The sequence below is a fragment of the Castor canadensis genome, chromosome 14, assembly GCF_047511655.1.
Source record: "Castor canadensis chromosome 14, mCasCan1.hap1v2, whole genome shotgun sequence".
In the NCBI taxonomy this organism is placed as follows: Eukaryota; Metazoa; Chordata; class Mammalia; order Rodentia; family Castoridae; genus Castor; species Castor canadensis.
The window spans coordinates 729,860-744,832 of NC_133399.1; the positions used below are offsets into that span (position 1 = coordinate 729,860).

The 14,973-nt window shown below is 66.2% G+C and overlaps 2 protein-coding genes across 2 annotated transcripts in view; both read right to left on the reverse strand.

The window, feature by feature from the left end:
* Positions 1–3,908: 3,908 nt before the first annotated feature.
* On the reverse strand, positions 3,909–6,530 carry LOC141416586 (uncharacterized). Its single transcript, XM_074053595.1, has 4 exons — positions 6,378–6,530; positions 4,729–5,226; positions 4,157–4,323; positions 3,909–4,073 (listed from the first exon to the last, which is right to left on the reverse strand). Exons 1-4 carry the CDS (start codon positions 6,475–6,477, stop codon positions 4,056–4,058), a joined length of 783 nt encoding a protein of 260 aa, XP_073909696.1. The 5' UTR covers positions 6,478–6,530; the 3' UTR covers positions 3,909–4,055.
* Positions 6,531–6,803: 273 nt separating this feature from the next.
* LOC141416573 (uncharacterized) overlaps positions 6,804–14,973 on the reverse strand; it is a 12,567-nt gene continuing 4,397 nt past the window's right edge. The window contains exon 2 of the mRNA XM_074053561.1: positions 6,804–14,932. Coding sequence (XP_073909662.1) covers positions 6,872–14,902 — 8,031 coding nt within the window. The 5' untranslated portion in view covers positions 14,903–14,932 and the 3' untranslated portion in view covers positions 6,804–6,871. The remainder of the gene's footprint in view (positions 14,933–14,973) is intronic.

Genomic DNA, 14,973 nt, shown 5'->3' on the forward strand with positions numbered 1-14,973 from the left:
GCCGGCCCCGCCCCAGGCCTGTCCCTCCCAGGGCGCTCACTTCCCGGGAAGTGGCGGGAGGAGGGAGCTTTTTCCGTGTAATTAGCACAAGTGGATGCGGACAGCGCCAGCCGGAGTGGTCAGGCCAGCATCGGGTGTGGGGGAGCAGGACAGAGGCCCTGGGGACAGGGTGGACGATGACAACAGGGAGACTCTTTGAAGAGCTCCCCCATCCCATGCGTGTCCCCCTCCCACAAGGTGGAGAAGTGGACGAAGAAGGCCCAGGTCCCCCCCCCATCTTGCTGTGTGATGTGTCACCAGCCTCTCACTCTCTCTGTCCCCTGTCCCCTTCTCCGTCCCCAGCTGACGGTGACACAATTTTCTCTGAAAACCTCTCTTTCATCCTGGAAAATGAGGGAGGAAGGAAATGAGGGTGTCCCCATCTCTGGGGCCTGGTACACACTTTGGGGACAGGGTCCTCCAGGCTGGACAGGACAGGTGCTGTCCCATTCCTGGACTCACCCCCTTTGGTCCCCGTCCTCCTTACCTGGCTGGACCTGGACCATGGCTTCTGTCTGCACCCCGAGCCTCGATGGTGAACACCACCCAGGCGGCCCCAGGCTTGGCATCTCCAAGTGACCAGAGGCGACCGGACAGTGGGGGCAACAACGGGGTCCCCGAGAAGCGTCTGCGAATGACACTGCCACTAAAGGGGGCTCGCGGGGGCCGAGCCAGGAGCTGGCCACTCTCGGACACGCTGGGGAGACAAATGCAAGTCCCCCAGAGCCCAGGTCCTAGGCAGGGCCCTGGGGACCACTGCGAGGTCTGATGTCCTCACCGGACACCTGGCCGTCCAGGGAGCTGTGTCCTGAGTGAGTTCCCTGCACCCCGAAGACTCAGTTTCCCCATCTGTGCAGTGGGCAGGTGGAGATCAAGCTTGGGGTGGGGGCTACAGGTTTTGCCTTTTGCAGCCATGGAAGGCAGGGTCCCCAGCAAGCTGGACAGTGGTCACCACTGAGCCACTCCCCGATCCCCCCAGAGCTGTTGATAGGAAGACATGGGACCCTCGGTCCCAGCTGGGGTCCGTCCACTGTGCTGACCAGGGGGTGGGACAGGGCGTGGTCGGGACGAGAGGGAGCCAATGGGGAAGTAGAAGAGGTCGGGTCAAAGCTGACCACGACCTCTCGCCCGAAAAAAATGGTCGCAGACTGTCACATGGGGGCAGAGGGCACAGGTCCTCATGGCCTCGCCTCTGGGGCGGGTCACAGAGGAAGGGGACAAGCACAGGAAATGTCCTGTTGGGTCAGCCCGGATCTGGTCCTTCTAGGAGCCAGGAAACCTGCGCACATTAGAGCTGGCCTGTCCCCACCCTCTCCCAGAGGCCCCTGAATCCTCACGTGGACAGCTAATGGCTCCGTGTCAGGAGGGTTCCCAGCAGCCTGGGGGGGAAGCGGAGGGCGGGTGTGTGGGGTCGGAGCCACCCCACAGCAGAAGAGGTCCCCAGGGGTGGCCCTGCCCATCTTCCCCTTGGGAAATCGCCGGATGGAAGAACTTGCGAGAGACTGGGGCATGCCCAGTGCTGCTGAGGGGACCCCAGACCTTTCCTGAGGCCACTTGGAGCTGAAAGCTGAAGGAGAAGGAAGAGCACGTGCAAAGGCCCTGAGGCTGGGGGCGGAGCTTCAGAGGCGCCTTGGGGGCGGGGACTGGGGGCGGGGACTGGGCGGGTCTGGGCAGGGTCTGGGGCGGGACTTGGAGGGGGAGGAGCCTGTGACGTGATCTGGACGCTGTGTGGGCGTGGCCTAGGTGGTGCTGGGGGCGGGAATCTAGGATGAAGTGTGGGCGGGGCCTTTGATGTCGTGTGGGCGGGGCCTGTGACATGATCTGGGAGGGGCCTGTGATACTGTGTGGGCGGGGCAGGGGCGGGGCCTGTGACTTGACTTTGGCGTTGTGTGTGTATGGGTGGGGCGGTCGGGCGGGGCCGGGGCGTGGCCTGGGTGGAGCCTGGGCATGGACTGTGACGTGGTGTGGGCGGGGCCTGGAAGTGGGGGGACTGTGACGTGATATGGACGGGGGAGTGGGCGGGGCCTTTGACTTGATCTTGGTGGCGTGGGGTGGGCCTTGGGTGGTGTTGGGGGCGTGGTCTGGGTGGAGCCTGGTGGGCCTGTGACGCGATGCGGGCGTGGCGTGGGCGGGGCCTGTGACGTGATCTTGGCCGCGTGTGGGCGGGGCCCGGGTGTGGTCTGGGTGGAGCCTGGGCGTGGTCTGTGCCGCGGTGTGGGCGGGGTCTGGACGGGGCCTGGGTAGGACGAGGTGCTGGGATTCGGCTTTGGGGCCGCCTGTCCCCTATGGGCCTGAGGCCTCGAGCAGGGGCCGTGGACCCTGAGAGGCTGGGCATGGATTTGGGACTCATTTTCTTGCGGTTATGGGATGGACCCGGGCCACCTGCCCTCAGCCGGGCTGAAATGGCTCAATGGGGACAGACAGTGGCCATATGGGGAAGGTGGCGGGAAGGGAAGCCCCAAGCTCTGCGGTCCCCAAGGAGCACTGTGACTTCGGAGGCGGGAAGCCACAGGAAGCGATTGGGGGGGCCAATGGCACCCCTGGCTGTTTCGGGGTGACAGACAGACAGGACCCCTATGGGGAGAAGTGGACGGCCCTGGCCAATGTCCAGAAGAAGGGGGGAGTGAGGCAGCTCTGGGTGACTCTGATTAGGGGAGAAGGACCCCCGTCCCCATGAGGGAGCCTCCACCCCAGCCCTTGCTCACCTCGCTGAGCAGGAAGGGCAGCGCCGGTCCACTGCGCCTCGCTGGGCACCTGGGGATGAGGCTGGTGAGGGCTGGTGCCTGGCAGCCTCTTCACGCCTGGAGGATCCGTTCAGCTCCCAGCTGAGCTCTGGTGGCTTGGGGGGACAGGGGGAAGCTGAGACCCCTCCAGGCTGTGCCAGGCCTGGTGACCTCCCGGGGAGCCAGATAGGGACTGAGAACAGCTGGGGAGGGGGGACAGCCAAGTCCCTTAACCCTGTGATCACTGGCCAGGGGAGAGGTGGTGGGCACAGTGACCACAAGGGTGGAAGGCAGGGGGTGATCAGGAGCATGACCGGTGGCCGGGTGCAGGGAAGCAGAGAGAGGGAGGAGCAAAGGGCGGGGGCAGGTGTAATGTTTGTTGTGTTTGCATCTCAGAGAGAGAGAGAGAGAGGGAGAGGGAGAGAGAGAGTTGGGGACACGAGCTCATTAAGGGTGAACTGAGTCAGTTCACCTGGGTCGACCCAGGGGCAGCGACACAGCCCACAGCTGGCCCCCGAGGGACTCGGTTTCCCTCCTGTGAATTGGAGGGGCAGGAGTGGAGTCAGGACTGTACCCCATGTTCTCTAGTGCTCCCTCTCCTGCCCCCCAACATTTGCAGGGACACCAGCCTCCCGCACCGTGGAGCTGATGGCTTTTTGCAAAGTCTTTGTCACCCTCCTTCGGACACTCACAGGCTGGGGACTCCGCCACCTTTTGGGGAAAACCCACACTTGTTCCTGTGTGGCCCTGTGACCGTCCACTCTCCCCTACCTGTCACCCACCGGACCCCGTTCACCTCATTCTGCTCCTCAAGTGCCTCCATGGTGCTCGTGCCCCAGGACCTTTGCACGAGCCGTGTCCCCTGCCTAGGCCGCCGTCCCCCTGCCACCCGGCTTTCTCCAGGGCAGCTTCTCCCCTTTTTTTATCAGGTTTCCCCTCAAACAGCACCTCAGAGCCTCGTGTGTGACCCCAAACCTTGTGTGACACGCCAGCCGTTGGGGACAGAGTGGCCACTGTGACAGGGACCTTCGGCGCCCTCTGAAATGACCTCACGTCTCTCTCCCTGGAGGCTACAGGCCCCCTGTGACTCCAGCATGGAGGACGGCACATAGTCGGTGCTCAATTAATGCTTATCACCAACTCAACTCAGATTGATTGGCTAAGAGCCAGGATTAATTTATTTGATAGTCACGCTGGCCTCCAACTCCCGAGGCCCCTGCCTCAGCCTCCCGAGGACTGGGACCACCGGGCCACCGTGGTGTCATTTCTTGATCCTGGGTGTCACTCCGGCTCTCAGTGGCTCATGTTTCCCTGCAAGGGGCCACATCGGGGGGGACTCAGCACCAGGACCCGGCAGCAGGTCACCTCCCCACCCTGTCACCCGCCCGCCTCACCAGGGACACCTCGTCCAGCCTGTGGAAGTCCTCGGGTTCGTCCCGGTGGTGACAGCGTCTCACGGCCACCATGGCAGACCCGAGGAGCAGAACAGAAACCAGCAGACACACGGCTATGACCACGCCTGGGTTTCTGTGTGACGTGGACACCCAGGGGTCACCTGCAGCTGGGGGACGAAGTCACAAGTCACCTTGAGCCTGGAGTCTGGGACGCCCGCTGGCCCCATGTCATCTTTTTCCTTTCGGGGTGCTGGGGTGAACCCGGGGCCCTGGCAGGCGCTGTTTGTTCTGTTTTTGGGGGGACAGGGTCTCGCTGACCTGGGACTCATGGCCCTTCTGGGGTCACCGGTGTGCGGGGCTGGGCCCGGCTACAAATACGTAATGTCCTCTCGCACACCGGGTCTCTTGCAGGACCGGACATGCACTAGGCGCTTAATTATTGCACACTGGGCCGCACCCGCCCTGGGAAGGGGAGGGGAGGGGGCGAGGTCCTCCCTCAGCCCCGGGCCTCTGCCGCCCCCTGGTGTCCAAACCCAGAACTGCAGCCGGGGACGTCCACCCCCCCTACTCACCCTGGCCAGGGCTGGGGGAGGCCGGGCTCTGCGAAGTGGGGGGCAGCTCTGAACTGGGGGGGCCAGAGCTGGGCTGCATCCCTGTGCCGGGCTGCGGGGTGGTGGCCGACTCTGGACTTGGGGTGCTGGACTGGGCAGTGGAGGTCAGTTCTGCGCTTGAGGTGCTGGACTGGGCGGTGGAGGTCAGTTCTGTGCTTAGGGTGCTGGGCTGGGTGGTGGAGGTCAGTTCTGCGCTTGAGGTGCTGGACTGGGCGGTGGAGGTCAGTTCTGTGCTTAGGGTGCTGGACTGGGTGGTGGAGGTCAGTTCTGTGCTTGAGGTGCTGGACTGGGTGGTGGAGGTCAGCTCTGTGCTTAGGGTGCTGGGCTGGGTGGTGGAGGTCAGTTCTGTGCTTAGGGTGCTGGGCTGGGTGGTGGTGGTCAGTTCTGTGCTTGAGGTGCTGGACTGGGTGGTGGAGGTCAGTTCTGTGCTTAGGGTGCTGGGCTGGGTGGTGGAGGGATCTGAAAAGACAGAGAAGAAGGGGGGCTCCATGGTCAGCCAAGACTGTGGACAGAGCTCCCTTGACACCGTGGCTATCTACATGGCTGAAGTCCACTTCCTTGCAACAGCTTCCCGCAAGCTGGGATTACAGGCGTGTGGGGCAAAGCTGGCACAGAGATGGGGGGTAGGGGAGGGGGAGGGGGAGGGGACGGGGAGGGGGAGGGGAAGGGAGGGCGGGGGAGGGCAGGGAGGGGGAGGGGAGGGGGAGGGCAGGGCTAAGTCCAAGTCCAGGCAGGTGGCGGAGGGTAAAAGTCCTCTGGGTGTGGACTTCCCTTCCTGTAACTGGGAGAGGTGGCAGCTCACAGGTCCCCAAGGCCACACTCACACCTGTCCTCGCTGCTGGGGACAGAAGGGGCCAGCGCTCCTCGCCGAGCCACACCCCAGCTGAAGTGGACTGGGAGGCCTGTGGTCAAGTGTTTGCTGACCCCTGTCCCTTGTCCTTTGTTCCCCCCTGGAGCTGGGCCAGGTACAGGACACCCTGGGCGTGGAGGGTCCGTCCGGCAGGTCCTCTGCCCGGCCCGGCCCCTCTGCGTTTCCGCGTCCTCCGCTCACCCCCAACCCTGGGTGGGGGAGGGGGCCGGTGCATGTGGTCCTCCTGTCTGTCCCTGTCCCCTCCCCGGCTCTCCTTGTCCCCTCTCTCTGTCCAGGCTCCCGGGCCCGGTGCAGAAGACAGAGCACAGCAGCAGAGCCAGGTGAAGATGAGTCGGGGGCCATGGTGGACCCCAAGCCAGGCTGGGAGAGTGGGGAGCTGAAGCCAGAAGGCCAGGGGGGGAGCAGCCACGGGGACACACGTGTCACCGGGAACCTGGACGCAGCGTAGGGACTCTCTCTGAAAGACGCAGCCGGGAGGGAGCCGCGTCACCTGGCTGTGGCCCTGGGACCACCACAGGTGGCCATGAGACTACGTGGTGACCCCGCTGGGGACATTACGAGTCTAGGGCTGGGGACAGGGGAGAGCCCTACTTGTGAAGTCCCCAGGGCAGCAGGAGGGAGTCAGGTCAGACTCCAGGAAGAACTGAAGGGACCACAGGTGGCCTGGGTTTGCCAGGCTGGGGACAGGACGGCAGGGGCCGGGGGGGGGGGCGCAGTGGGGGGCTGGCCAGGTCCCTACCTTCTGGACTGTCACTTGTCCCAGAACAGGACATCCCAGGTGATTTCAGCAGCAGCACCAGAGCCACCACGAAAAGCAGCCTCGGCGGGGTTGGCGCCATTCCCGCGGGGAGGGCCGGGCGGCTGTGTCCTGTGTCCAGGTGCCCAGGCTGCCAGGTGTGGCACCAGGTGACATCTGGCTCCCGTGCGCCCCCTGCTGGCCGCCGGTGGTACTGCAGGCAGCTGCCTTTGATGCTGGACTGACGGCCACCTCCTCCTGTCCCCTTCCTCCCAGGACACCTGCCACCCTCAGAGTCCCGTGTGCCTGTCCTTTCCCCGCGGGGGGCCACCTCCCTGAGCCCGTGGGTTCCCCGTCGTGGTGACGGACCCCCACCGCCGCTGCCACCACGCCGAGGTGACTCCGTCGCACAGGACACAGGACCGTGGCCTCGGGCTGAAGATGGCTTTCTTTATTGGACACGGGGTGCCATGTCCCCACCCCGAGGACCCAGTGTCTTAGACGCCAGGCCACCGAGAGGGCCGCGAGGCGTGGTGCGGTGCGGCGTGGCCCAGGAGCGCGTCCGTGGTCAGGCAGGACCGTGTGTAGTGTCCCCGCCAGGTGGCCTGCACCGTCCTGGCGGCCAGCTGCTGCTGTCGGAGCTGTCGCCGGGTCTTGAAGCCCCTCCAGGCCGACTGGATGGCGGTGGCCGCCTGGTTGGGCTGCCGGAGGCCTGGAGGAACGCGTGCCCAGGCCGCAGAGGAGCCCTGGCCGGTGCCCTGCACCACCCGCGTGGGCAGGCTGTGACCGCAGGTGTGGCAGGTGCGGAGACTGCAGCCCATGAGCATGACCACGCTGGGTGGACCCTGCAGCTCGGAGCTGAGGGAGCGACACACGGCGCAGACGTCCGGCTGGCAGGACAGGAAGCAGCGGTGCTCCGAGCCCAGCTGGACCTCGTGGCCACCCCGGGGGCAGCGGGTGGCCGACGCGGCGTGGCTTTTGCCCGGCGTGGCCGCCTTCGGCGGGAGCAGCGCCTGCCGGGCGCGGGCGCAGGCCTGGCGGACAAGGTGACCTCTCCAAGTGGCCTGGATGACCGTGGTGGCCCTGTAGAGCCGGGCCAGGTCCCGGCGCACACAGTGACCTCGCCAAGTGGCCTGGATGACGGTGGCCCACTGGTGCCACACTTTGATGGTGCGACGGACCAGGTGGCCACGCACGCACGCCTGGATGATGGTCACCGCCTGCACGATGACCAGGCTCTCCGCGGTCTGCAGGGACACCACCAGCTGGCCCGGCTGTCTGGGCTGTGCTGCGGCCACCGTCACGCCGTCCCACGGCTCGGGGTCCCTGGCCGGTGTCCACTCAGCGCGGGGGGCCACGGCACGGTCCACGGGCCTGGCTGCTGCACCGGGAACCGCGGAGGGCCACGACTGACCGCCAGCATCCACGGGACCCTGGGACACAGTGGGGGTCAGAGGTGGCTGGTGGTGGTCAGCCGCCATGGGGTGCAGGCTACTTTGGGGGCTCAAGGGCGCCGGTTTCTGGGACACACTGGGGTCAGCGTCCACCTGCGAGGGAGTGGACGCTGCGTTGGGGGGCGAGGACACAGCTGGCTGCGCGTGTGACAGGTCACCAGTGGCGGTGACACCGCCACCGGCCAGCCCTGGTGACTCCGAGACAACATCAGAAGCCACCGTCCCTGGGGAACGCCTGAGGTCAGCTGTGGCCTCTGGAACCAAGGGTCGACTGGTGCCCTTGTCCTCTACGGACATCACCGGAGCCCCGGTGGCAGCTATGAGGTTGGACGTGGACTCGTGGGGGGCCCTGGACTGTGGGATCAGGGCCGAAGTCCAGTCTGCCACGGGGACAGAGGCCACTTTGAGGACAGGGTCCAGGGGCCGGCGGTCAACAGTAACACTCGTGACCAACGGTTCCCAGTGTGTCCATGGGGTCACCTCCAGGACCTCGGATCTGACAGGCTCCAGGTGGGTTATGGACACCTGAGATGGACACTTGCCTGTTTGTCCTGCCCTCAATGTGGCCTGGTCATCTAAGGCCCCAACCATGGTCACCCCAGGGTCTCGTCCAAATGTCAAGGCTGTGGACAGAACCGTGGCCACGGAACCCGGGGTCAGGCCTGGGGCAGCAAAACTACTCAAAGGTCCTATGGACACAGGTGGCCTGTCCCCAACACTGACAGATTCTGACGTGTGACTGGAGGCCACCCGGCTGGTCAGTGCACCTGGGGACACGCCAGTGGACCCTGGTAGAAGTGTCTGGGCCACAGCGTCCACTATGAGACTTGGTGCCACGCCAGGCATCCTGGGTCCTGGGGGACATCTCTGGCCCACGCCCCTGACCACACACCCTCGGGTCACACGCAGAGCGACACTGCTGAGGACGGTGTGCGGGGACGTGCCTGTGGCCACCCGGCTGTGTCTGGCACCTGGCAGGACGTCCCCGCCGGTCATGAGCATCACGGGGGCCTGGGTGGCCATACTCACAGGGTGGAAACTGGACGGCAACCTCATGGACACACCTGAAGCTCGGGGAAGAGGGATGCTGACCGGAGACAGCAGCTTAGGCTGGCGCCTCTGCAGCCCCCCGGGCAGCGAGGACGGGCACGAGCGCTGGCCCGTGGCTAGGGACACTGACGCTGTTTCCTGAATCAAGGGGACCACGCCGCTGGACCCTGGCCATGGGGTGGCCGTGTGTCCCTGGGATGTGTCCTCTGCCCAGCCAGCGGGGACAGGCCCCTGGTATATACTGGGGTACACAGTAGTGACCGCAGGCCCCTGGACTGGGCTTGTCCCTGGGCCCTTAAAGCAGCAGTGGTGCTGTGACAGGCCAGATCCCCGGTCCTTGTCCACAGCGGCCTGGCAGAGGTCAGGCGTGGCGACGGTGACCACGCTGGGATAACTGCCGTGGACGCAGGACACCTGGTGGAGCCCCAGGGACTCATGCTTGCGCTCAGGATCCCGAAGGCTAGAGACCCTCGCGGTCACCAGCAGAGGGCCGTCACTGGGGCCCAACGTGATGTCCAGGGGCGGCGGGGGCAGAGGCTGACCCCCATTTCCGGCCACGCACGGATCTAACCTCCCAGAACTAATGGAGATCAAGACGGACGGGTGGCCCTGGCATGGGGCCTGGACACTGGCCCGTGAGCCCCGGGGACAAGAGTCCACCCCAGGGACCATGGCCGGCTCTCTGAGGCCCTGGCTGACCCCACAGGTGACAGGCAGCTGCGCCCGGCTCAGGGACTGCAGACCGGCCACAGGAGCCTGGGACAGACTAGAGTCCACGCCAGTGGCCAGAAATGGGTGACCTGGCCTGGCGGTCACCCCACTGAAGAAGCGGGGCTGGGTGAAGGTCAGAGACATCCCCATGTCTATTAATGGCTGGGCTGACAATGAGGACACCCCACTGACCACAGATGGCAAGGCCAAGCTTGGGGACACCACACTGACCACTGATGGTGGAGCCAAGCTTGGGGACACGCCACTGACCACTGATGATGGAGCCAAGCTTGGGGACACCCCACTGACCACTGATGGCGAGGCCAAGCTTGGGGACACCCCACTGACCACTGACGGTGGAGCCAAGCTTGGGGACACCCCACTGACCACTGATGGTGGAGCCAAGCTTGGGGACACCCCACTGACCACTGATGGCGAGGCCAGTCCTGGGGACACCCCACTGACCACTGATGGCGAGGCCAGTCCTGGGGACACCCCACTGACCACTGATGGTGAGGCCAGTCCTGGGGACACCCCACTGACCACTGATGGCCAGGCCAAGCTTGGGGACATCCCACTGACCACTGATGGTGAGGCTAAGTTTGGGGACAACCCAATGTGCCCAGGACTGACCACACTGGCCTTGGATGGACACACTAACTCTGAGAGCCACCTGCTGTCCTGTGGGGGCTGGGACAGCCCCGGGGTCACCCTAGTGGCCATGACTGGCTGGCTTAGGGGTGCAGACACCCTGTTGACCCCAGGGGACAGGCCTGGGTGTGGGGCTCCCGTCCTGGCCACTGGCGGCTGGGCTAGGGTCAGCTCCTGCCTGGTGGTCACCTCAGGCCACTGACCCCTGGGGACCACAGTGCCCAAAGACAAACTCGTCCTCATCCCGGCTCTGCCCAGCTTGGGGGACAGTCCCCCGGGAGGCTCCATGGAGCTGGAGTCCAGCCTAGCGCTGCTGTCCGAGCCCCACTGGACGCTCGTGGCCACCGAGCTGGCCGTGGAGTTGTGACCAGGCAGTGGCTTCAGCTCCATGGCGGTGGACGGCTGGGGCTGGGAAGGGGGGATCGTTTGTCTGCGGTCAGCGGTGTCCACCTTTCGTGCACCTGTCCAGCCCTGGGGTCTCCTCAGGGTGTCCCCAGAGGGGAAGGGGTCCGGCTGAGGCTCCTCGGTCAGCTCCACGACCTGAAGGCCATTTTCGGACAGCGTGGAGATGCTCCGTGAGCTGTCGCTCCCACCGGAGCTGTGGGACTCGCTCTTGGCCTGACCGCTGGCCCTGGGTGACCAGGAGAAGCTTTTAGCCAGGACGTCCCGTGGATGCTGTGGCAGGGTGGTCACCAGTTCATCCAGCAGGGACGTGGGGCGGCGGGTCACCGGCATCCGGGGGTTGGACAGGACAGGGACCGAGCCCTTTGCCGGACCCCTCTCCTGTCTGGGGACGGACGGGCTGACACCCACTCGGCCCGCGAGTGCCACGGTGGCCTCTGGGGACACTTGAGTGACCTTACGCATCACCCCCTCCCTGCTACCCAGAGAGGACTGCTTGCCATTTCGGGGCTGCGTCCTCCTCAGATTGTCCTCGGTGGCCTTGGACACCTGGCTGGGGACCCTGGCCACGGGGGGACGACGGACACGGGCGGGTTCCCTGCTGACCCCTGAGTGGTGACTCCAGTGCGAGGCCACCAGATGGGTGGATGTGACCTGCTGGGAGTGGACGGCCTTCCCGCCACTCACCCTGCGGGACGCCACGCCGCCCTCCCCTGACGACGCCCACGATCGAGCGGTCACCCTGCTGGCCACGTGCGTCTGCTGGGAACCTGGGGACGTGCCACAGCTGCCCGGGGACTGGTTACTGCTTGGGCCCGCACCATTGGTGGTCAGCGGCTGTCCCGGGCTGTGGGGCGGCTGAAAGTGGGGCGACCGGGGTAAAAGGGGACCCTCGCCGCCCGCCAGGGTGTCCGTTTGCAACCCGCTGACCCTGAGGGTCAGGCAGACTTTGAACCTGCGGACCTCGGGGTTCAGGTGGAGGTCCAGGTAGAAAAGCCCAGTGGGCGCCACCTCCCAGGACGCCACGGGGCCGCGGCCAGTGATCAGGGGACCCCGGTGAGAGTTGGGGAACATCCTCCCGACCAGAAAGGCACCCACGGGGGACAGTGGCGAGCAGGGTGGCCACTCCGACGCGGCCCCGTCCCCCATGGCCTGCGGGTGTCCGGCAGGCCACCCCACGTAGGCCGCCGCCATCCGAGGCACCCTGACCTTGCGGGGCTGTGGACTCACGGGACCCCACGCCAGCGACGGTCCCCCCCGGCAGTCCGCGTCCAGCGGGGCGGGCAGCGCGGTCATTCTGCTTCCCGCTGGCTTCAAGGTGGCCTGGCCGGGGACGGGTCCGGGCCTCCGGGCTGCCTGTGACATGGACTGCGTGAGGACGGCACCCAGCTCGCCCTGGCACAGGGCCTGACTCAGGGCCACCCGCTCGTCCTCCGTCAGCGCCTTGCAGACGACCTCGGCCAGCTTGCCCTGCATGGCTCTGGCCACTTCTGTCCTCAGCTCGCCCCGGGACAGGACACGGGACAGGGTGACGCCCAGCTCGCCCCAGGACAGCGCCTTCATCAGGGCCACTCCCAGTGAGCTGTGCGGCAAGGCTTTGGCCATGGTGGTGCCCAGGACCTCCCTGGACAGGGCCTGGCTCAGGGCCGCCCGCACTTCCCCTTGGGACAGGGCTTTGGTCAGCATGGCGCGGACGTCCTCCGGTGAGCCCAGCACGCTGGCCAGGTCGGCACACAGCGAGGCCACCTGAGAGGCCGCTATGTCCTCTGGGCACGACGTGGCCTGGCTGGGCGGCGGCGGCGGGGGCCGAGCAGGTCCGGTGTCTCCCCAGGATTCCACGTTGCACACGGGGTGTCCAGCGAAGGTCAGCAGGGGAACCAGCACGCTTGGGGGCTCCGGCGACGCACGGCAGGGACCTTGGGTGGCCTTGCCCTGCCCGTGGACGTGCGCCTGGAGCTGGGCCCCTCTGTTTTCGGGCTTGGCCCTGGCCATGGCACCGAGGTGCTGGTAGGACAGGGTGGACACCTTAGAAGTGGTCAGCAGGGGCTGCGACTGGGTCTTGCCGCCAGGGTCCAGCGACTGTGCGGCTGCAAACGGGCACTGGGTGGTCTCGGTGGCCAGCTGGGCCTGTGACTGCGCCTTGGTCAGTCCGCTGGCCATGCGTGACTGTGAGTGCACCTTGGAGAGGCAGGACACCAGGTGGGCGAGGGGCGAGGCCTTGGGCTTCTCGGCAGGTGGACACGAGTGCGACGAAGGCTTGGTCAGGTGTGTGGCCACCTGGGGCTGTGGCAGGGCTGCTGGACATGTGGCCACAGGGGTCACGGTCATCTCCATGGGTGGCCGTGCGTGGGACGAGGTTTTGGCCGGCTGGGGTTGGGACAGGGCCGGTGGCGGTGGACACGTGACCAGCTGTGGGTGGAGAGGTGTCTGTTGGGTGGCTGGCGGCAGGTGGGACAAGGCTTTGGTCAGCGGGACGGCCAGCTGGGCCTTGGGCAGGGTCACAGGCATGTCCATGGGGACATACAGCCGGGACTGGACCTTGATGACCTCGGCCCTCTGCTGGACCTGCACCGGGCGCTTGTTCTGGTCCTCGGCGACTTTGGTCCACGACGCCACCCTGGTCGTGGTCACCGCCACGCTGGTCTTCGAGGTCGTGTCTTGCTTGACCGTTTTTGGGGAGCATGTCTTGATTTTCTCAGTGTCTGTGGAAGTGCCCACGTCCAGGCGCGTCTGGGGGACACACTTGCCCTTCCCCTCGGCCAGGTAGGACTGGGAGGACACCCTGACCGTGCCAGTGGCCTGCTTCACCACCACTTTGCCCTTGGGTCCACTCAGATGCATCTGGGACGAGGTGTTGGTGACCCCGGTGGTCACCACCGTCTGCAGTGGGCTCCTGAAGTTGGCCACGGCCGGAGGGACCGAGCACAGGGTCTTGAGGACAGCGGCCACCGAGCGGATCTGGGCCGGCGTCTTCGTGATCATGGCCGCCAGGCGCGTCTGAGGCGGTGGCTTGACCGACGAGGCCACCGAAGCCGTCTGGGAGGACGTCTTGCAGGACACGGCCGGTGGACAGGTCTGCAGAGGCCGCACCTGCACCAGGTGCACCTGTGGCGGCGACGTCTTCACCACCGTGGACTCCGCACAAGTCTGCAGTGGCATCTTGGTCACAGCGGCCACCGGCCACGTCGGCGGGGTGGACTTGATGACCGAGGTCAGCAGGCAGACCTGGGGGGGCACCTTGGTCACGGGCACCGCCGGGCGGCCTGCAGGAGTCACACAAGTCACAGAAGCCAGCGGCACCTGGACCGGAGGCGGCCTGGTGGCGGTGGACACTGGACAGATCTTCACGATGGTCACCACGGGCGTGGGACACGGTGGAGGCTGACTTTTGAGGGTTGACGCCGGACACACTGGGGTCTTGGTGATCGGCAGCCCCGGACACGGCTTGGGTGGGGGCGTCTTGGCCAGCGTGGACACTGGGTACGCGTGGGCCTGGGTCTTGACCGACCCGGGAAGCGTGTGGCCCCACCTGCCGGACGGCGACCGCTCCGTGATCCCGACTCTGGTGGCCCTGGTGGCCATGTGTTTTGACTTCACGTCCGCCTCTGTGTGCCTCACCAGGCAGGGGCCTCTGACCGCCTGCGTCACCGGGCACGGCACGCGGGTGGCCACCGTCCGGTGCGGCAGGAAGCCGGGCTCGGGGGGCGGCTGGGGACCGCGGGGGACCAGACTGTCCGAGGAGGGAAACTGAGTCTCCTTGTTGACCATGACGAGCGGGCACGGCCCGCAGGCCTCGGCGGACTGGAAGCGCACCTGCTGTGGAGGATGGTACGGGATGTCCCCGTCCTCCCGGCTGGCCCTCTTGGCCACCGCCTTGCTCGACCGCAGTAAACGGCGGGTGCTGAAGCGTCGCCAGGCCTCCTGGATGGACTTGGCCACCGACATCTGCGACACCAGCTTCTGACGCAGCCGGTAGCCCCGCCAGTTGGCCTGGATGAGGGTGGCCGCCCGCGACAGCATCAGGTCCATCTCGTCCACCAGGATGTTCCGGAAGGCCTGGCTCTCCACCACCGCCCGCAGCCGGGGGACGCGCCGCGAGGCCGGGAGCAGGCACTCCTCCGACGCGGACGGCGTGGACCGCGGCTGTGGCCTTGGGCAGCCCGCGCGCTCCTGGAGGCCGGCGGGCGGCGGACACAGGGGGAGGCACGGCCCACTGGGTGACGCCGGGCTCGTGAAAGGGAGCGAGGTTGCTTGCTGCATTGTCTCGGATGGCGTGCAGCTCAGATATGCCTGCGGGCGGATGGACAGATGGACGGCCAAGTGGGTGGGTG